Source organism: Streptopelia decaocto (assembly GCF_964273445.1).
Source record: "Streptopelia decaocto genome assembly, chromosome: 1".
Lineage (NCBI taxonomy): Eukaryota > Metazoa > Chordata > Aves > Columbiformes > Columbidae > Streptopelia > Streptopelia decaocto.
Window position 1 is genome coordinate 3,072,531 of NC_138663.1, and position 21,746 is coordinate 3,094,276.

The window sequence follows — 21,746 nt, forward strand, 5'->3', positions numbered from 1 at the left end:
GGAGCATCTCCCGTGTGAGGAAAGGCTGAGGGAGCTGGGGCTCTGGAGCTGGACAAGAGGACACTGAGGGGGGACTCATTCATGGGGATCAATATGGAAAGGGTGAGTGTCAGGAGGATGGAGCCAGGCTCTTCTCAGTGACAACCAATGATAAGACAAGGGGTAATGGGTTCAAACTGGAACACAGGAGGTTCCACTTAAATTTGAGAAGAAACTTCTTCCTGGTGAGGGTGGCAGAGCCTGGCCCAGGCTGCCCAGGGGGGTTGTGGAGTCTCCTTCTCTGCAGACATTCCAACCCGCCTGGACACCTTCCTGTGTAACCTCATCTGGGTGTTCCTGCTCCATGGGGGGATTGCACTGGATGAGCTTTCCAGGGCCCTTCCAACCACTGACATTCTGGGATTCTGTGATTCTGTGAGTCCAACCATTAATCCAATACTGCCAAGTTCACTGCTAACCCATGTCCCTGAGAACCTCATCTCCAACTGTTCAACTGTCCAGGGATGGTGACTCCAGCACTGCCCTGGGCAGCCTGTTCCAATGCCCCACAGCCCTTTGGGGAAGAAATTGTTCCCCACATCCAACCTCAACCTCCCCTGGTGCAACTTGATGCTGTTTCCTCTGCTCCTGGCGCTTGTTCCTGGGGAGCAGAGCCCGACCCCCCTGGCTCCAAGCTCCTTTCAGGCAGTTCAGAGATCAGAAGGTCTCCCCTCAGCTCCTGTTCTCCAGCTGAACCCCCGAGGTCCTTCAGCCGCTCCCATCACACTTGTGCTCCAGCCCCTTCCCAAGCTTCTGGTGAAATAGTTCAGGCAGGAAGGAACATGGAGGCCTCTCAAGTGCTTGGTGACTAAGTACTCAACTACTTCTGATACTACTACTCCTTGAACCCTGTGTCTGCACACAGAGTCTGGGAGACCTTGCTGATGAAGACAAGGTCGTTGAGGTTGGTCAGTCTCACACTTGGAGGCTTTCAAAACCCAACTACATACGGCCTTGAGGTACCAGGTCCGGCCTCTTGACCCTGTTGAAAGCAGCTGACCGTGTTTTGAGCAGGAGCTGCATATCTCCTGAGGTCCCTTTGAGAACCTCAGCTGTATGTGTTGACTTTCTTTAAATCATCCACCTTGTTCAGCAGGTGTCCCTGAGGCGTGGAATGACCTTACAACCCTTGAGGTTATAAGGAAGGTATGTATTTATTTATGACGCCGGACACATGGGGAATCATTTCACCTAATACGTGTGTAAAATTACAGTAGCTGTGAGCTTGGTTAAATGCAGCAAAGTGTTATATATTCATGAAAGTTTTAGGAACGCCTATACATATTCATAACCTGTCCCTGAGAAGGTGGTTCTTACTACAATGAGTTCCAGGAGACCATTTCCACAGTCTCCACCTCCGGCTCCTCCTGGTTGCAGCTGCGCAGTGATCGTGACCCCGGGTCCTTTTTCTCTGTACACGGTCACCTTTGGTCCAGTGTGATGAGTTGGTTGGGTCTCAGACTGCTGAGTTGGTTAAAACTGGTGTATCTCCTGTCCTGTGCCCAAGTTTCTGTAATCTAGTTTACCCAAGAATGCACCAAGGATGCACCCAAGGATTATTATCTTTGCAAGGCATCCGTGAAGTCCTGTTTTTCATACAATAAGTTACACAGAGCTAAGCAAGGCTGGGCAATAGTGATGTGGGTTAAAGGGTTGGCTCTCTAAGTGTCTTTAGTGATGTGGGGTAGGGTTAGTTCTTTAAGTGTCCAGTCTTAGTTTTTTTAAGTGTTAATTAGTTAACTGTCAATTCCCTGTATCATCCCACATCTTCCTTGTTCAGCTTTTTGACTTCTGATCTCATAGAAGCTCTTCTTGTTGGGACAAGACGATTAACAAAGTTCTGTGTTGCTGAATAGCAACACGCCTCTGGATTTCAGTTACATGTTGCTGTGGATTACATTAAAAATCGGAATCCATAACACTTTTGTTTGACACAGTGTACATTTGCTTTTTCTCCTTTGGTCTATAACTAGATTTAGTAAATGAAGCTTAATGTTACATGCTCTGTATAGACTGGATCTAACTTGTTCATAAATGTAATTTGTTTAATTTTCTCCATTAGCCTCCTCTCAATGTGATCTTTTTTATCTGCACTATTTCTTTTAGGACTTCATTGTTTCTAGAAAATGTACTGTAGCACATTTCCTGGTAATTACAGAAGCTTGTTTTAATTACAGTTGTCAAAGAATATGTTTTATGCTGCATTATTGTTGCTGCTGTTTTTAATGTTAACTATTCCCTACACTTAGAAGTGGAAATTAACATAGTTTTTTGTAAGTGGTGTGTCTGGTTATTTTTTGTGGTGAGGAATGATCTTGGGAATAGCAATAGCTTCAAAAAGAAATCATTTTTTTGAGGGAAGGGAGAAGCATATGTTCCTAAGAACATCTATAATTTATTTCCATTGCCCATTCGTAATGGTTTATGTATATATTTTGAAATAGAAGGTTAAAATTGAAAAGTGCTATAATCTGACATACATTAAGTGTGGAAAATGAGAATCATGTTTATTTGGACACTGTTTTAGTGAGTGAAGATCACAGTTTGGCTGACAATAGTAATTTATGGGTTATGAACATTTTCATGTTTGATTTTTGTCAACACGCAAATGTGAATGCCCAGGGCTGTATGTGACGGGTGAGTGCAGGTCGTTGCAGAAGAGTTTCTGGGCACAACAGTGTAGTGGACATTGAAAACGGAATAATTGTTCTACAACAAGAGTCATAGTCTGTACATGAGTGACATTAGTGTCAACGAGCTCGTGAATCCCCACCCTGCGTGAAGCTACAGATGCGTTCATTCATCCAGCAAACCTCAAACTGTAAAACAAACAGAAAATCTCCAGCAGTGTAATGGTGGAAGATCTTTTTGAGATGTGGTGGTTGGTGCATCACATCAATCCTGACCTGCTGGCAGTTCTGCGAGATGCTGAAGACCAGCCCTCTGCCACCGATTAACTTCATGAGTTTGCGAACCTTCTCTTCAAAGCACATGGAATCCTTTTGGTTGGAAAAAACCCTTAAGACCATCAAGTCCAACCATAACATAAATCTAGCGCTAAATCATGTCCTTAAGAACCTCAGCTGTGTGTCTTTTCAAGACCTCCAGGGATGGTGACTGCACCACTGTCACGGGCAGCCTGTTCTACCACTTCACAACCCTTTCTGGGAAAAGATGCTTCCTAATATCCAATCTGAACTTCCCCTGGTGCAAACTTCTAAACTACCTGATAATGGTTCATCCCCTGCAACTCCTTAATTAATAGCAATATCTATATAATAGTGGACTACAAAGATACTGAAGGGTCTGGAGCATCTTTGTGATGAGGAGAGACTGAGAGAGCTGGGGCTGTTCAGCTGGAGAAGAGAAGCTGAGAGGGGATCTCATCAGTGGTTGTAAATATCTCCAGGGTGAGTGTCAGAGGATGGACCAGACTCTGTTCAGTGGTGCCCAGTGACAGGGTGAGGGGCAACAGGCACAGACTGAAGCACCAGAGGTTCCATCTGAGTATGAGGAGAAACTTTTCCTTTGAGGTGCCAGAGCCTGGCCCAGGCTGCCCAGAGAGGCTGTGGAGTCTCCTCTGGAGACATTCAAACCCACCTGGACACCTTCCTGTGTGATCTGCTCTGGTGACCCTGCGTGAGCAGGTGGGTTGGACTGGATGATCTCCAGAGGTCCCTTCAACCCCAACCATCCTGTGGTGTGCCTGGAACCTTCCTGTATCCAGATAACTGGGGTCCTTTGTTTTTTAACAGATTTTTCCACTTGGCTGCTTTTTTTCTCTCTTCTATCCTAGAAATGAGACAATTTCATGTGTATCTGTTGTATCCAGTGTAGAGGAGGTTTGGACATTCCTCTGGTAATGGCAACTCAGACAAGTGGTCTGTGAAATCCAGGCACTACTTCTGAAAATAAAACACAAGTTTATCTTTAAATCTTGGTCCAACTTCTTAGGGATTCTGTAGAATACACATTTAATATTAGTAATCTATTTTGGTGTTACAATTTTGGGTGGTTTTGGGAAGACCAGCTGCTTCTCAAAGGTGACCTTCCCAAGCTGATTTCCAAATAACACCCCAGCAAATGCTTTATTTATCAGAGTTACTTTGTGAAGATGCAATGAACCCGCTCCCATATCTCATTTACAACTAAAGTGCAGTATTCAGCTAATTGAATACATGGCTAGTCTTAATTATTTTGTTACAGCTAATTGATATTCCCTGGGATTATGTTTATCCTTTGGATAAATGTGTTATTTGGTATTTTTATAATCTGTTATTTTTACTTTCTCAGTGGTATAAAAGCTTTGGTAGCATTGACTGGGTTGGAAAAGACCTCAGAGATCATCCAGTCCAACCCTTGGTCCAACTCCAGCCCATTGACTAGATCATGGCACTAAGTGCCATGTCCAATCTCAGCTTAAAAACCTGCAGGGCCGGGGAGTCCAGCACCTCCCTGGGCAGCCATTCCAATCCTGACCACTCTCTCTGCACAGAATTGCTTTCTCATCTCCAGCCTCAATTTCCCCTGGCAGAGTTGAAGCCCATGGCCCCTTGTCCTATTGCTGATGCCTGGGAGAAGAGACCAATCCCCACCTGGCTAGAACTGCCCTTCAGGTAGTTCTAGAGAGTGCTGAGCTCACCTCTGAGCCTCCTCTTCTCCAGACTAAACAAGCCCAGCTCCCTCAGCCTCTCCCCATAGGTCTGGTGTTCAAGTCCCTTCCCCAGTCTTGTTGCTCTTCTCTGGACCCGCTCCAGCACTTCAATCTCTTTCCTGAGCTGAGGGGCCCAGAACTGAACACAATACTCCAGGTGTGGCCTCCCCAGTGCAGAGCACAGGGGAAGGGTCACTGCCCTTGTCCTGCTGACCACGCTGGTTTGGATACAGGACAGGACACCATTGGCCTTCTTGGCCACCTGGGCACACTGCTGGCTCATGTTGAGCTTCCTGTCAATTAGCACCTATTCTATCTTATTGGCTTTTCAAAATCAGTTTTGCTGCATGTTCCAGCTCATCGGTATAACGGTGTGAAATACTGTTGAATTATACAGAGTCACAGAATGTTCTAAGAACTAAAACTCAACCGAATTCTCCCGAGCATTATGGAACATTAATTTTACATTTTCTTTGTCACCGGCCTATTTAACTCACACAAATGGAATGTTCTCGAGTTTGCAAATATTTCCCAGATCCTGAGGTGGTTATACAGAAAGTGTTTGTGTGTAACTATGATAATACATTGAAGTATTGTTTGGGGTATTTGGAAGATGGTGATTTGGGGAGGCACAGCCTGCAGGGGATTTTCAGCTGTTTGTGGAACAGCAGCAAGAGGTGATACAGGGATTATCTGGAAAAAGCAAACCCACGATCAATATGAAGCACACTAGTTAGGCCGTAGGATATTTAGTGTAATCAGCTTTGGAAAAACCTATAATTAGTTTTTACGTAGTAAATAAAGGCTGATTTAAGTGGTGGTGGGCTGGGTTGTAGCATCTGCTCCATGTCATTATACTGGAGATGAGATGGTTGGGTGAGGTTTGTTTTGTCCAACTGGAATTAAAGTTTGGCTGTGGACTTTTGGGAGAACAGGGAGATTTTGGTGAAGTTTCATTTAAAAATAACAAAAACAAAACGCAAAAAACCCACTGTTGAGGGTTTAGATTGCGGGATATACAATAAAACCCTGGCAGATGTATTGTTAACCTTCTCTCCTCCCCTGGCTTCTCCCTTTTGCTGCTCCCTCTCCCCCCTTCCCACTCAGCACAGGCAATCAGGAGGGAAAGAAGGACAGAGAGAAGAGAGTTGGAAGAAATAAAAATGTTTTACTAATGCTACTAATAAGAATAGAGAAAATAATACGAGATATACAAAACCAATCTTGAAAGTCTCAGCAACTGCAGAACTGGCAGCCGAAGTCCTGGACTGGACTCTGCAGCCAACCGGAGCTGGATTCAGTCTGTCACTAGGCCTCAGTTCGCAGGGATGACTAGCAAGGTCCTCTCCTAATGTCGGCCATAAGCAGAAGGGAAAAGAAGGCAAAAAGGGAAAGGGGGATGAGGTGCTCGTGATCTCCCACTTTTATATGAAGTATTCACGTGAATGGGATGTTAGACACAGTTGGTCAGTTTCTTAGTCACTTGTTTCTCGTTGCCCCTCTCGTGAGTTGTCCATCCATGCTTATCAATAACCTCGCATTCCATTGCTGTGTTTACCAAAACATGTATCTGGTTCTCCAGGAAAATGCAGTGAATATGAAGCTTTAGCTGACAGGCAAATTCACTAAAAGAGAAACTTGTTTTTTAACAAAACCAGGACACTCACCAAGACCCAAACCAACCAACCAAGGCAAATCACTGAAAAGCAGTTTTCTGCTTGACGCGTGTACACTCTTCTGCATTCTTTCTATTTGATATTATATCATTAATTCGACTTTGGTTTTTATTTTACATGCTTCAGGATATAGAGAAAAAGGTAAGTAGTTAAGTAAGAAACAACCAAAACCCCCAAGTTATTTTATTCTTCATCTATCTGCAAAAATGTGCAAATCTTGACCAAGAGAATTAAGTTCTGTATCTATAGAACAAATATAGCACAATGTATAATGTAAGTTTTCTTAATCTGTGAGCATGACCTGTTAGAGTACAAGAGTTTATAATTTTCTATGGTCCTGCAGAATAGAACTTTTTGCTGTTGGCTTTGTAGCATCACTACCTGGGTGAATACAACACGTTAGAGGTAAATGATGTTGAATGGGCAATTGTGGTAATGACCGCTGGTAGTTAATTATTAGTCACTAAAGATGTTTTATTATTAAAAGATTATGAGCCCGGAATGAATCTGCGCTGATAACTCAGGCATTAAATCCTCCGCAGCTTGTTAAAAATCACTTGTCTGATATTTCCTTTGGAGGACTTGTAGCTTTGTATGTGTTTTGTGTGCTCTTAATGCATTTTAGAATTCTTCGAGTCCCCTTAATACTACGTATTGGAACATATTACAGATGAAAGGCCAAAATAGTATCAGCTTGCTCAGTAGAGCTGGAAGCAGCATCTCTTAGATGAATACTCAAGTCATATTAGTATTGAAAAGGTAGATATTTAAACCTTTTCTATATCTTCTGCATTATTGGCCATGGGAGGGATCCTGCAGGGAAGGGTTTCGGCTTAGTTGGACACCACAACCAATTTAGGAGTGTCTAGGAGAATAATTACTGATTAAACAGCGGGTTTAGATTTACTTTTTAGGTTTGCTTTTGCAAATATATAAGCTTTGGGTTTTTTCTAATCATTTGCTTAATAGGATTAAGCACATGCTGAATACATTCCTGAAAAGGGTTTTTTTGGGAAAACAAAAGCTACTTTAAAAAAGTTCCTTATACTTCTGCCTACAAACACGTGGATGCAAGTTCAGCTCTTTTCATGTGAAAACGTCCACTTGATTAAGAAGTAAAGTTAAATATTCAGGCTGTGTGTGTACTCGGTAGCTTGAGAAAGTTTCCTTAAGTTCAAAGTTTGCAAAGTTAATTAAAAAATATAATAATCTCAGCAGGATTCGCTTGGTTCTGTCTTCCCGGTGTTTCCAAATACATTTGGACAAACGGCCCAGCTGTTGAGGAGCAAACCCCGTACAATAGACAATCTCCATTTTCAATACTGCAATCACCGTCTTATTAACGTTCCGTTTGGCAAAAACTAATAGACGGCGGTTCTCAATGGGGTGCGATTTATAGGGGATGTTTATCGGGCTCGCTCTTGATCCAGTTTTCTTTTTCCATATCTTTTTTTAGGCCAAGCAGCTGGAGGAGAAAGACCGAGAGCTGAAGAAGCACGACGCCTATTACAAAGAGCAGCTGGCTCGGCTGGAGGAAAGGGTGAGCCCTTTTTTCCCTATTAATGAAGAGTTCACTGTTCCCTTTTGCTCCTGGCTTTCTGATTATGTTTTACTGTTCAACAAGATGACTCTTCCAAAGGTATAAAGATTAAAACTGTGACCAAAGGGGTGCGGTTTTGGTATTAACTGCTGTATCTTCTGGCTTAACGTTGACAAGGTGGAGGGTTTAACTAAGTACTCACGTTTACAATGCAATTTCATGTCATTGTAATTAGATACAGAGAAATAATCCCAGTGAGGTCACTTTTATACCAGCACTGACACAGTCAGCGTAAGCGAACAAGTATCACCGTATTATCCTTAAAATTGTATGTGAAGTGTGCAGATATATACTGAATATATATAATATATTGTCACGGTCTGATCGGGGATGGACTTGTGATGGTTCTTTTACCTTGATCTCAGAGCGCAAATTTAAGGCGACCAAAATGCCAAGGGGTTATAATTCAATCAAGCAGTGTTATTTTATTAATTTGCCCGTAAAGCAGCACACGATAGAGAGAGTGAGAAAAAGAAAGGGGAAAGAAATGGGGAAAAGTAAAGGTAAAGATGAGCAATGAGGTTGTGTTTCTCACCATCCAGTTCCAGAAGCTCCCTCTGGTCTCCGGTCCCGTGGAGTCCGGCCGGTCCTCCGTCGTGGTTCGGGATCCTCTGGTGGGAAGATCTTCATCGGTGTCCATTCTGGAGTCACCTTTTATGCTTATTCCCCCACGCCCCCTCGCTCCCATTGTTTCAGCCCAGTCTCCACCTTGATTTCGCAGCCCAGGCTCGTACTGCACAGGCTCGAAAGATCCACGCTTTCTTTTGCCAGCGCTTACGTGTCCAGCATTCAGGGTCTTTCTCTGGTCCATTGGGTGAGCTCAGGACCCTTGGCGAGCTTCTGGCCATGCTCCTTTTTGTTGGCCATTGTTTGGGGGAGCAGGTGGGGGACACGTGTGACTGAGGCTGCAGGTGAGAACACATCTTCTGGACGGCAGCTCTTGTCCCTGGGTCAGAGACCCTCAGAACAACAGCTTTCAGGAGGCGGGGGCAGGTTTGGCTGAAGCAACGGGTGAAGTCCATACAGCAGCCATTGTGAGCAGCAGCCCCCGTATCAGAGAAACAGTGCAACACAATGCTTCTCCTCGGGCCTCTCTCCAAGTCATTGTCCATGCGTTCTTTTGGTCTCAGCTTCAGTTCTCTGAGTCCTTCATGGTGATGTTCAGGCAAATACTGCTCCATCTTCAGACCGAGTCTCACATATATATATATATATATATATATATATACAGAATTCCTGCTTTTCTTGGGTGGAGTTGGTGGTTCCTCCAAAAGCCACCAATATGTGGGGGGTTGAATGTTAATCGCAAGTTGTTTGTGCCATGTTCAGAAAGCACTTCTGTGTCTTTTTGTCACAGTCGACTTGAAACTAAACGCACAGAACAGCTTGGTGAGCCGTGTGACGTGCTCACAATGTTTTAACATATTGCTGTGAACAGCCTTAGTCTTTACAGGGTATTATTTTATAGGATGTTAATTTCAAATAATTGCCGCTGTCATCATTTTCTAGATCCCAGGTTGGTTGTAACCTTCAGTCCCCCTCTGCCTTCTTCCTGAGCCTGCCCGTTGTTGATTAATTTGGATATTTCTTTAGTTAGCTTTGAAAATGATATTAACAAGCTACATATTCATTTATGCAACGTAGCAGGAGAGAAGAAAACCCCTTGTTTTTATGGATTAGGAAGAAGAGCATGTTGCATGAATTATCAGTGTATATAATTGGTCTTAATGAATATTTTAAATAGAGGGCATATCAGATACTGTCTCAGTGTTTTGTCCTCCCTTTTTGAAGAGGATGTTAATGAAGCCGTGTTTTTGGCAATGAAAAATAGTTTGAAAGGATGAGTGTAAATTAGTTTAATGATGGTAACGCTGCATTATTTAAACACTTAAAAATTAAGATCCTTCACAAAAAAAACCCAACACAATCCTCACAGAATACCTTTCCTGTTTGCAAATAACGTTAGAGCACAAATCCACAGAGCAGACTCTCAGGAGGCAAAATTCTTAGGAAAGAAAGATTTAACGGAGTAGAATAGCAGAAGGGCCGGTTCAAGCTGGGAACCTGCACATAGAAAACTGCAAACTTTTGTATCTTTACAGGCCATTCACACCATGGTTCAGTCTGATAGCAATATTTCACATTGAGGTCTTCTTGGTTCTCATTGCGTCTTTTTCACTGATTCCACGTGGGCCTTTGTGTTCAGCTGTACATATTGGTTATGGTCCATAGCCCTGCAGATGCTGTTTTGTCTGAATAAATCCTTTCTTCTTAGCCAAGTGCAAAATGGGCCCCGTTTTGCCGATGTCTGTAATGTCTCTGCATTAGCCTTGGACGGTTGTTTTTCCCAGTCATTTATATTTTTTTTATCCCAGCAAAGTTCAAAGTAGACCTTATCTTAGTGACACTCACCCTTTATATATTTATAACTATTTATGAGGTCACCCCTCAGTGTCCTCTTGTCCAGCTCCAGAGCCCCAGCTCCCTCAGCCTTTCCTCACACGGGAGATGCTCCACTCCCTTCAGCATCTTGGTTGCCCTGCGCTGGACTCTCTCCAGCAGTTCCCTGTCCTGCTGGAACTGAGGGGCCACAGCTGGACGCAATATTCCAGGTGTGGTCTCCCCAGGGCAGAGCAGAGGGGCAGGAGAACCTCTCTGACCTACTGACCACCCCCTTCTAACCCACCCCAGGTCCCATTGGCTTCCTGGCCACAAGGGCCCAGTGCTGGCTCATGGTCACCCTGCTGTCCCCAGGACCCCCAGGTCCCTTTCCCCTACACTGTTCTCCAACAGGTCATTGCCCAACTTACACTGGAACCTGGGGTTGTTCCTGCCCAGATTCAAGACTCTACACTTGCCCTTGTTCTATTTCATTAAATTTTCCCCACCCAGCTCTCCAGCCTGTCCAGCTCTCTGGATGGCAGCACAGCTTCCAGTGTCCCCACTCCTCCCAGCTGCTGTTGTGCTTCCCCGTGTGTCTCCTGGAAGGGGTTCTTGGCCTGGCTGCAGCTCAGCCCTTTCCCTCCTCTGAGGCCTTGACCAAACTGCTGCTGGTTTGGCCGGGGGGTCAAGCACATCCACCATAGCAACACGTAAGTTTTTCTTCTTAGTTAACGTTAAGTTAGGCTGCTGATACAACACGCTCACTTACTACTGTTCATTGAAGACTTCCAACGTGGAATCGTGCTTTAATAGGCACGTGGAGTTATAATTCTTGTGTACAAATGAACTATAAACAAGTACATTAGCGTACTAAAGTGTTATGCCCTGAGTGATGGGAAATAGGTGTTTTTTACCATCTCTTGCTTCCTCTTCTTTGGCTTAGAAATCTCCAGGACTGCAGTTCTGAATTGAGTGTCCTGTGCCATGGACGATGTTTGCTCTGTCTTCAGAGTGGAGCTCTTGTGATATTATGGCTTGTGTTTTCATTCCGACTTATTATTTGTAAGCTAAGGATCCTTTGCTTTGCCAGGGCGTCATCCAGGTTGTTTTCCAAGTACACGTGCGTATCTTTTCCACATAAAATAGAGTCGTCGGAGCTCTGAAAGGAGATGAACTCTGTGCTCACATCTGGCCTTGAACTTTGTCAGAGATGCGGAGATTACAGAGTGCAAAGCTGCAGAAGCAGAGGGGTTGTGTTTCCTGCTATCCCAGCTTTGCCGTTATTAAGGTCATTTGTGAGATTCTGTATTGGCCATTTTTGCGGCTGGAAATAGAGCTTTACGTAAAAAGGGAAGGTCTGGACAGGCTTAACGTATTGGAAATTACAGAGCACAATAATAAGGTGCTTGTTTGTTCCTAAGCTTGTCCTGATTTCAGAGGTACATGAAGTCAGAGTATGGGCTGTTCAGCAGAGAAAAATATCAGAAAAGGGGGGTGTGGAGCAAGTGGAGCTCAGAGAAGTTATGTCAGTATGAAGAAATATGCAATATGAGTCTGTCACCTGTGACAAAGAATGCTAATTACCTTCTCTGATCATTTGTACATCAAATAAGCACACTTTAAAAATACTTCAGTTATGCATACGTGGTATTTCTGTCTGTTGCATCATGGAGTGTCAGAGCTCATCTGTATGATTAATTGGCTTTTTGATTACTTCGCGTTTTCAATTAGAAGCTTCGTATTTGTGTTCTTCAGTGCTGCTGGAAAAACAATGGAGACATTGATAATAAAGGGAGATGACAACAGAACAGATTAGTGTCGGCGCAGTGTGCTCCTTATGGAGAAAATTACTCTACATATTCAGTGCCAGATGAAGTCTGTCAATTATAAAATATTTCAGTGACTGAGTGAAGATGCTCAACCTTTTCAGAGGATTAATATGGGACAAACTAACTGTGCACCAGTGACAGCTGTGATACTAAACCATAAACAATTCTATTCTCCAGGGCAATATCTCTTCATAAATTTGGTTTATGTGCTAAAAACCTTTTGATACTTTCCAAAATCCCAGCGATTCCCCAAACAGCTGCCAGTGTTTCTAGGTCAAAGATGGCACATGAGCGATGAGTTATTACATGCTCCACAGCAGCAAAGCCAAATGAGATAGTTTAACAAAGGAGTTAAAGAATAACCTTCTCATACTGTATATCTGACTGGGATGTAAAGCTGTTATTTAAGAGTTTGCACTTTGAGAGGAATTTATTGGTGTTTTTCATAGTCTGCTGACAGGCTAATGGTCCTTCTTGACTACAGCAAAAAACCCAGTATTCAAATCACTGACATACGTGTACCCTATGTTGTCTTAATTTACTGTAATAAGGTGGCACTGATGGTATTTTAAACCATTTGGTTTTCTTCTTTGAAAATAGCAGAGCGAGAGAAAGGAAAACTGACAGATTGAGCAGCTGGAAGAACAATCCTGTGGCCTCTTTCTCTGACACCATCTCATACGATTCTGTCCTCTTGTATCCATCGTCGCTCAGTTCAGCTCCTCCATGTCCGTCACCCTTTCGTTGCACCACTGCTTTCACTGTTAATTCCAACCCAGGCTCCGTAACCATCTTCACATCTCTAATGTCACTGTGATCTGTAGGTTCCAGCCAACATCACCAGTTACATTAATTTTGTCTGAAGAGCACCCGACTCCCTGTGATTTATTCACCCAGTTGCTTTAGCTTCAGAATCTTTTTCGCAGAATCCCAGAATGTCAGGGGTTGGAAGGGACCTGGAAAGCTCATCCAGTGCAATCCCCCCATGGAGCAGGAACACCCAGATGAGGTTACACAGGAAGGTGTCCAGGCGGGTTGGAATGTCTGCACAGAAGGAGACTCCACAACCTCCCTGGGCAGCCTGGGCCAGGCTCTGCCACCCTCACCGGGAAGAAGTTTCTTCTCATATTTAAGTGGAACCTCTTGCATTCCAGTTTGAACCCATTGCCCCTTGTCCCATCACTGGTTGTCACCGAGAAGAGCCTGGCTCCATCCTCCTGACACTCCCTCTTTATATATCTGTAACCATGAATGAGGTCACCCCTCAGTGTCCTCTTGTCCAGCTCCAGAGCCCCAGCTCCCTCAGCCTTTCCTCACACGGGAGATGCTCCACTCCCTTCAGCATCTTTGCTGCCCTGCGCTGGACTCTCTCCAGCAGTTCCCTGTCCTGCTGGAACTGAGGGGCCACAACTGGACACAATATTCCAGGTGTGGTCTCCCCAGGGCAGAGCAGAGGGGCAGGAGAACCTCTCTGACCTACTGACCACCCCCTTCTAACCCACCCCAGGTCCCATTGGCTTCCTGGACACAAGGGCCCAGTGCTGGCTCATGGTCACCCTGCTGTCCCCAGGACCCCCAGGTCCCTTTCCCCTACACTGCTCTCTAATAGGTCATTCCCCAACTTATACTGGAACCTGGGGTTGTTCCTGCCCAGATTCAAGACTCTACACTTGCCCTTGTTCTATTTCATTAAATTTTTCCTGCCCAGCTCTCCAGCCTGTCCAGGTCTCTGATGGCAGCACAGCTTCCAGTGTCACCACTCCTCCCAGCTTGGTGTCATCAGCAAACTTGCTGACAGTCACTTTATTCCCTCATGCAAATAATTGATGAATATATTGAATAATACCGGCCCCAGCACTGCCCCCTGAGGCACTGCACTGGATACAGGCCTCAACTGGACTCTGCCCCATTGGCCGCTGTGTAGGAAACGTGATTGGATCCTCTCTTGCTTCTGCTCGAGGTTTTGGCATCACGCAGACACAACGAGATGTGTCTCTTCCTGATTATGTCCCTTTGAGAACGATGCAAATCCCCCCAGTTCAAATTTTCTTCAGCAAACCCAACTATTTTCACGTTACGCTGCTTCATAATGCTATTAACGCATCATTACAAGAATCGTGCCTCTAGTCATGGGAGCAGAAGGAAATTAATTTTAATACGCTTCTTTATGACACAACTACTTAGTTTATCAGTGTGAATGAGCAAGATATGTATCCCAATATTAATCAGGATGTTTCTCACTTAAGCTCCGTTTCTATGCGAGTTTCTTAGAAATCCTTTAAGTGTTGAGTGATATGCCTATGGAGTAAGGTTAATACAATTATTCTGTTAGCGTTTAGAGGTTTCAGCGTTATGTTAGGTACGCTACAGGTTTAGCAGCCAACAAGTCGCTGCCCCAATAGTTTTTCTTGCCTATTCCGTCATTTCTGTGCGTGTCCTTGCTGACTTGAGTGGCCTTTGTGCATCAGAGCCTGAGAATATAGACCTAAGTTCTGGAAATGTGATCCTCTTATCTGCAGCCATTTTTTCCCGGCTTAAACTCCGAGGCAGGATTTGCAAATCGTAGGTTCGCCACTTAATTTGGGGATTCTACTTACCATGTAGGCTGTCAAGGAGCATTAACCTTAAGGTAAGATGAGCACAAAGCTGCGAGCTGATGGCTCACACTATACCAGGTGTTAAATAGTATTATCCATCCTGCTCGCTACGGTAAATAGGATTTTGCTATTATGATGTGTCAGGATTTTCAGAGAAATCAAATTTACTAGACACTAAACTGCCATCCTCAGTACTGAGCGGCTTTATTCTGGGATCTTGCGTTCCCACTAATCCTGTTGGTAGGAAATGCTTATACCAATTGTGTGGGGAAATTATAATTTAATGATCTCTTCCTTTTTTTGCTATTCAAGGCTTAGAATGGACCGACATGCTTTGCAGTGATAGCCCCAGCGCTCAGGAAAGATGATTTACAGTTCAGCTTCACAGCCAAGTATTGGCTTTTTGTAGGTGTTTATAATGAACATAAGTGCTGAGATGCAAACAAAGCGAGTTCCACGTTTGTTCAGATGCTTCAGAGCCTTGTTTACCTTTTTACATCTCAACAACTAAATAATCACAACCTGTTTGCTGGGGTTTTTTGTAAACCGCAGTTTGCAAGATGCAGATAACAGAGGGGAGACTGTTATAAGGCAATAGAACAACCACAAACATTTTTATTCCCTACAATGTATTTTAGCAGTTCAAACGTTTTGCTTCTATTTATTTTACCAGTCTGTTTACGTTCTTCGCTTTTGCATGACTATATCAGCAAGAATTTCACAACCAGAGGATGATCTTGTGTTTAGAAATTTCTGTTCAGTAGAGCAAACGTTTATTCTCCATGCATTTGTACTGCATTCTCTCCTGGTTTTCAGACTCAAATAGCAGTGATGTAGGTACAGAGGTTTAAGGTTTCAAGCTGGATCCAGCAAAATAAAGAAAGGTTTTGGTTGACGATGCCGTTGGGCTTTGGTTGACGATGCCGTTGGGCTTTTGTTGACGATGCCGTTGGGCTTTGGTTGACGATGCCGTTGGGCTTTGGTTGACGATGCCGTTGGGCTTTGGTTGACGATGCCGTTGGGCTTTGGTTGACGATGCCGTTGGGCTTTGGTTGACGATGCCGTTGGGCTTTGGTTGACGATGCTACTGACTTTCAGTAGCAATTTTGATTTATATGGCCAGCTTTCAGAGTTTCTCCAGTTTGTGTCTATGGAGATGTTTTGTAGTCCTGTCTGGAGAGGTACATTTAGTAAATGTGCTACAGCTAAGAATACTTGGGTATTTTTTTGGCTGTTTAAACTGCTGCTTTCAATAATACCTTTGTCTTGGACTGAACCAGACTCTTGTACTTGAGAAAAGACTGAAAGGCAGTTTGTAAACCTTCATTCTCTACAAATTTTAATTAAGTGGCTATGCCTATGTTATATTACTTAACCATAATTTTGAATTCTACCCGACAGTTTCTAAAATCAATGGTTTGAAAGCAAACAGTTCCATCATTCTTACCCCCTTCTGTATTTATGAGACTTTTCTCAGCATGTTATCTGTCTATATTTCTCTCCTTCCCCATTCCAAATATGTGTCTGTATATATATCCTCCTACCCTTCTATATATATGAATATATACAGCCTTATATCAATACATAACCCTATTTTTTAACACTTTTCAAGTAGAAGCAATAAAATATATTATGGTTTCCATTTGACAGATTCTACTATATATCAAATTATTAACGAATTGTATTATTTCTGCGAAGTTATTGATATCTTTTCTTTTTGAAATGGACTTGGAGCTGCAACAGCAGGTTCTTAGAGTTTTCCCCAAATTGTTGCAGCATGAGACCTGAGTATAAAATCAAAATATATTAATTTCTCATTTTGTTCTCGGGCCAGGAGACTTTTCTGTGTCTGAGCTCACACGCTGCACCAACGAGATAAAAGTCGGAGTTCATCAGAGTTTCCCAGTGCTTTGTATTTCCAGACCGCTCACGAAAACCACCTTTCTTAGTACTGACCGGAGCGTAATGTTTGTGTCAGTTTAGCATAATAAAGCTGTCAACCCAACCTGTGATCTTGCTTCATGTTGCCAATATTAGAAAATTTCTCTCTTCAAATTCCATTATATTTTGGGGATGGAGCTTTTGTTGCCTGGCAGGTTGAGATTAGGAAACTTGCTCCCAATTATAATATCTGAAACCTCAACCTGATTGACAAAGACGGAGCCTTCAGGTTGGCACGTTGCGTTAATGCACCACCTCCGTATCTCGCTAAGCCACCATCGTTATTCTGAACAATTGTTTTTAAACCTTTATTTTATATTTTTCTGCTCATTATAATTTATTCACTATTTTCTGACCTGAGAGTTATTCACTGCACACCTCACCCATATATTTTTCTTCATAAACCCATCAAAACACATGGGTTTTCTGCAACATTTTTCCTATTAGAAAACACCTGTTTCAGTCTCATCTCTCACTATCACACATCCGATCAATAGCAATGCTGAAATGCTGCTTAATAACAAAATAAGGAGTTGTTCCACGCTGTATTGATGTTTCTCTAAATGTTTGTTTATAGATTATTTTTCCATTCTGTATGTGTATCTTTCATATAAATGGAGACAACACAATAAGGAATATTCTGGTTTTTCTGCTGTGCAGTCAGACACTTCAACTTTTAACATGTAACCTGTAGCTTTGTACAGGTTGTTTGCAATCTTTTTGTTTTCTTACTGAATACATTCAAATACATGGATGGTCTTGATTTTTGGTAGTTTAAATTTGGGGCTATAGGTGGGTAAGTCCATGGAAGAATTCGCAGAAGACCAAGGGATAATGGTAAATTCGATGCAAACTCATAACTTTACAGCAGCGGGGAGGTATCTATGCAATTTCTCCTGGCTTTTCAAATACTCTGTGCTTTTTGTAATGCATTTATGTGGGTTTTATCCTTTGTTTTATCTCCTATAGTACATCTCTCTAATGCATCGTCATTCTTACATCTTGTTTTCCGCAGTCGCTTCTGGTTTACAACATTTTCCTTGCATCACTGACCAGAACTGACTCTATTTTCCCTCCACTCATCCTGCTATATTTTATGTTTTTTGGCCTAAAATGCTGGTTTATACTCATCCTGAAGTGTCTTTTTAAGCCTACAATGCTGTTTCCTACAGAATTCCAGCACTGACATTTCCTCAGGTAGGGGGGGCGGTGGTTTTGGGGGGTTGCACTGTTTGTATTACACAGAGATGCCCTCAAACTTTGATTGGAAATAAGGATGCTCAAAACCTCTGAAATTCAAACTCATTGAGATTTTGGTAGTTAATAAGGGATTTACTGACCCAAGAAACAGGGGAAATATATTTTTCAGGAATTGGCTATTTATTTAATGCTTTGTGTTTCTCCAGCTCTCAATGAGCTTTGTGAAGACGATTTCTTTGATAAGTGTAGAGTCTCGTATCTGGGCAGGAACAACCCCAGGTTCCAGTACAAGTTGGGGAATGACCTATTAGAGAGCAGCGTAGGGGAAAGGGACCTGGGGGTCCTGGGGACAGCAGGGTGACCATGAGCCAGCACTGGGCCCTTGTGGCCAGGAAGCCAATGGTACCTGGGGTGGGTTAGAAGGGGGTGGTCAGTAGGTCAGAGAGGTTCTCCTGCCCCTCTGCTCTGCCCTGGGGAGACCACACCTGGAATCTTGTGTCCAGTTGTGGCCCCTCAGTTCCAGCAGGACAGGGAACTGCTGGAGAGAGTCCAGTGCAGCCACCAAGATGCTGAAGGGAGTGGAGCATCTCCCGTGTGAGGAAAGGCTGAGGGAGCTGGGGCTCTGGAGCTGGACAAGAGGACACTGAGGGGTGACTCATTCATGTTTACAGATATCTAAAGGGTGAGTGTCAGGAGGATGGAGCCAGGCTCTTCTCGGTGGCAACCAATGATAGGACAAGGGGTAATGGGTTCAAACTGGAACACAAAAGGTTCCACTTGAATTTGAGAAGAAACTTCTTCCTGGTGAGGGTGGCAGAGCCTGGCCCAGGCTGCCCAGGGAGGTTGTGGAGTCTCCTTCTCTGCAGACATTCCAACCCGCCTGGACACCTTCCTGTGTAACCTCATCTGGGTGTTCCTGCTCCATGGGGGGATTGCACTGGATGAGCTTTCCAGGTCCCTTCCAACCCCTGACATTCTGGGATTCTGTGAGAATTATTCTTTTTAGGAGAGAAAATGGAACAAGCTGAAGAAAGCCGTTATTTGAATGTGAAAAGGCAGTTTTTATCGCTTTTCTTAGGGTATGGCAAAATGTTTTAACATATGGGTGGTTAATGAATAAGCAGCTTTCATTTCACCCAGGTCTGTTTTCCCCTCCCACCTTCTTTCCTTCACAGAAGTTGAAGTCTGGGAACAAATAGTATTCTGAGTTAACACCATATTAAGGCAACACTCAGTGAGATGGTTCGCTTGGAATTCTTTGTGGAGGTAACACATTTAGAAAACACTGCATCTCTAGATTGAACCACTGACAAGGAAAATACTGAATTTTTAGGATACCTTCTTAGAGATGTTACTGGTTATATGATATTTGGAGTAATTCCACAGGAATAATCCTTCAATGTCTTTCAATTCTCTGAGACTCTGATAGAAATATTTTCCCTTAAATATATTTATTTTTTAATATGTTCATAGCTTTTAATTGCCCAGTAATTTTACTCTTTGGGCAAGCTGAGTGTTGGATGTAAAAAAGTGGAATACAGACCAGTCCATGTATCAGTTGTTTTCTGTTCTCTGTCCTTTGTGCAATTGCATTTCCTACCAAGAGTGCCTAATTTTGGTTGTGGTGGGTTGACCCTGGCTGGTCATTCGGATCCCACCAAGGCTGCTCTGTTGGTCCCTCCTCAGCTGGATGGGGGAGACAAAATCCAATTAAATGCTTGTGGGTGAGATAAGGGCAAGGAGATGACTTAGTAGTTATGATTATGGGCAAAACAGATGCAACTTGGGGAAAAAAGTTAATTTATTACCAATCAAATCAGAGTAAGGTAATGAGAAATAAACCCAAATCTTAAAAACAGCTTCTCCCCACCCACGTCGTCTTCTTCTCCAGGCTTAACTTCACTCTGATTTTCTGATCTCCTCCCTCCGCTCAGCGGGACAGGAATGGGGGTTGTATTGGTTCATCACACGTTGTCTCCATCCTTCTCATGCTCCTCCCCTCTTCCACCTTGGCGTTCCTCCCAAGGAACACAGTTCTCCACGGACTTGTCCAACATCTGTCCTTCCTACGGTCCTCAGTTCTTCATGAACTGCTCCAGCCTGGGCTTCCCTCTGTGGGGCCACAGGTCCTGCCAGGAGCTTGCTCCACTATGGGCTCTCCATGGGGTCACAACCTCATTTGGGCATCCCCCTGCTGTAGTTTGGGGTCCTCCATGGGCTGCAGGTGGCTTTCTGCTCCACCATGGACCTCCATGGGCTGCAGGTGGCTATCTGCTCCACCATGGACCTTCATGAACTGCAGGTGGGTCTGCTCCACCATGGACCTCCATGGGCTGCAGGTGGCTATCTGCTCCACCATGGACCTTCATGAACTGCAGGTGGGTCTGCTCCACCATGGACCTCCATGGGCTGCAGGTGGCTATCTGCTCCACCATTGACCTTCATGAACTGCAGGTGGGTCTGCTCCACCATGGACCTCCATGGCCTGCAGGTAGGTCTGCTCCACTGTGGACATGCATGGGTTTGCTCCACCATGGACCTCCATGGTCTGCAGGTGGCTGTCTGTTCCACTGTGGACTTCCATGAGCTGCAGGTGGTATCTGTTCCTCCATGGACCTCCCTGAGTTGCAGGGGGCTATCTGCTCCACCATGGACCTCCATGGGCTGCAGGTGGCTATCAGCTCCACCGTGGACCTCCATGGGTTTGCTCCACCATGGAACTCCATGAGCTGCAGGGTCTATCTGCTCTGCCATGGACCTCCATGGGCTGCAGATGGCTGTCTGCTCCACTGTGGACTTCCATGGGCTACAAGTGGATATCTGCTCCACCATGGACCTCCCTGGGTTGCAGGGAGCTATCTGCTCCACCATGGACCTCCATGGGCTGCAGGTGGGTATCTGCTCCACCATGGACCTCCATGGGTTGCAGGGGACAGCCGGCCTCACCATGGTCTTCTTCACCATGGGCTGCAGTGGCACCTTTGCTCAGGTGCCTGGAGCACCTCCCGAACCTCCTTCACCGTCCTTGGTGTCTGCAGGACTGTTTCTCTCACAAATTCTTCACATATTCACATATTTTTCCCTATTGTAACTATGTTATCCCAGACTCGGCCTTGGCCAGTGGTGGGTCCATCTTGGAGCCAACTGACATTGGTTCTGTGGGACATGGGGGAACCTTTTAGCGGGTTCTGACAGAAACCAGCCCTGTAGCTTCCCCGCTACCAAAACCTTGCACACAAACCCAACACACAAGTGTATGTCCCATTTAAACAAGTATCAGTGATGTGCTTTAAAACCTCCTCTGAACACACTTTCTCTTTAAAGCAGTCCTTTATCTGCCTAAGCAGTAGGTAGTAATTTTTCTCGTTATAAAGCAATAATGTTTATGTGAAATGTTGCTCTGCTTCTTTCTCTTTTTGGAAATAGTCTTGTAAACCTAAAGGCTGAAATAGCCTTCCCAAGCACATACCGGCTTAATTTTCACTGCTGTCAGTCTGAGTGATATTTTAATTCTTTTCTGCCCCTAAAAATACTCCGGTCCCGCAACCGATAGATAAATGAGAGAATCCCCGGGAAACGCTGCACAATGTTTCCATTTGCCAGCGCAATAAATGCAGGAGCTAATAAATGTCCTCTTCCATCAGGAGGAGGCGTATAATGAGTAAATGATGGGAAAAGGAATTTGGGAAATGAATGATCAATCCAATCTAAGTCGACAAACAATTTCTTAATAACTTGGCCTTGGGTGGGAGTGCGGGCTCCGCGTGGACCGGAATCGCCGCTGCATTCTGGAGACAGAGCCCTTTACATCTGGCAGCTGATGCATTT

At 44.2% G+C, this 21,746-nt stretch overlaps 1 protein-coding gene across 2 annotated transcripts in view; it reads left to right on the plus strand.

Moving 5' to 3' along the window:
* The window catches only part of CHCHD3 (coiled-coil-helix-coiled-coil-helix domain containing 3), a 158,798-nt gene that overhangs the window by 87,222 nt on the left and 49,830 nt on the right, over window positions 1-21,746 (plus strand). For both annotated transcript variants that reach the window (XM_082060017.1, XM_082060018.1), the window contains exon 5: window positions 7,826-7,909. In XM_082060017.1, coding sequence (XP_081916143.1) covers window positions 7,826-7,909 — 84 coding nt within the window. The remainder of the gene's footprint in view (window positions 1-7,825; window positions 7,910-21,746) is intronic.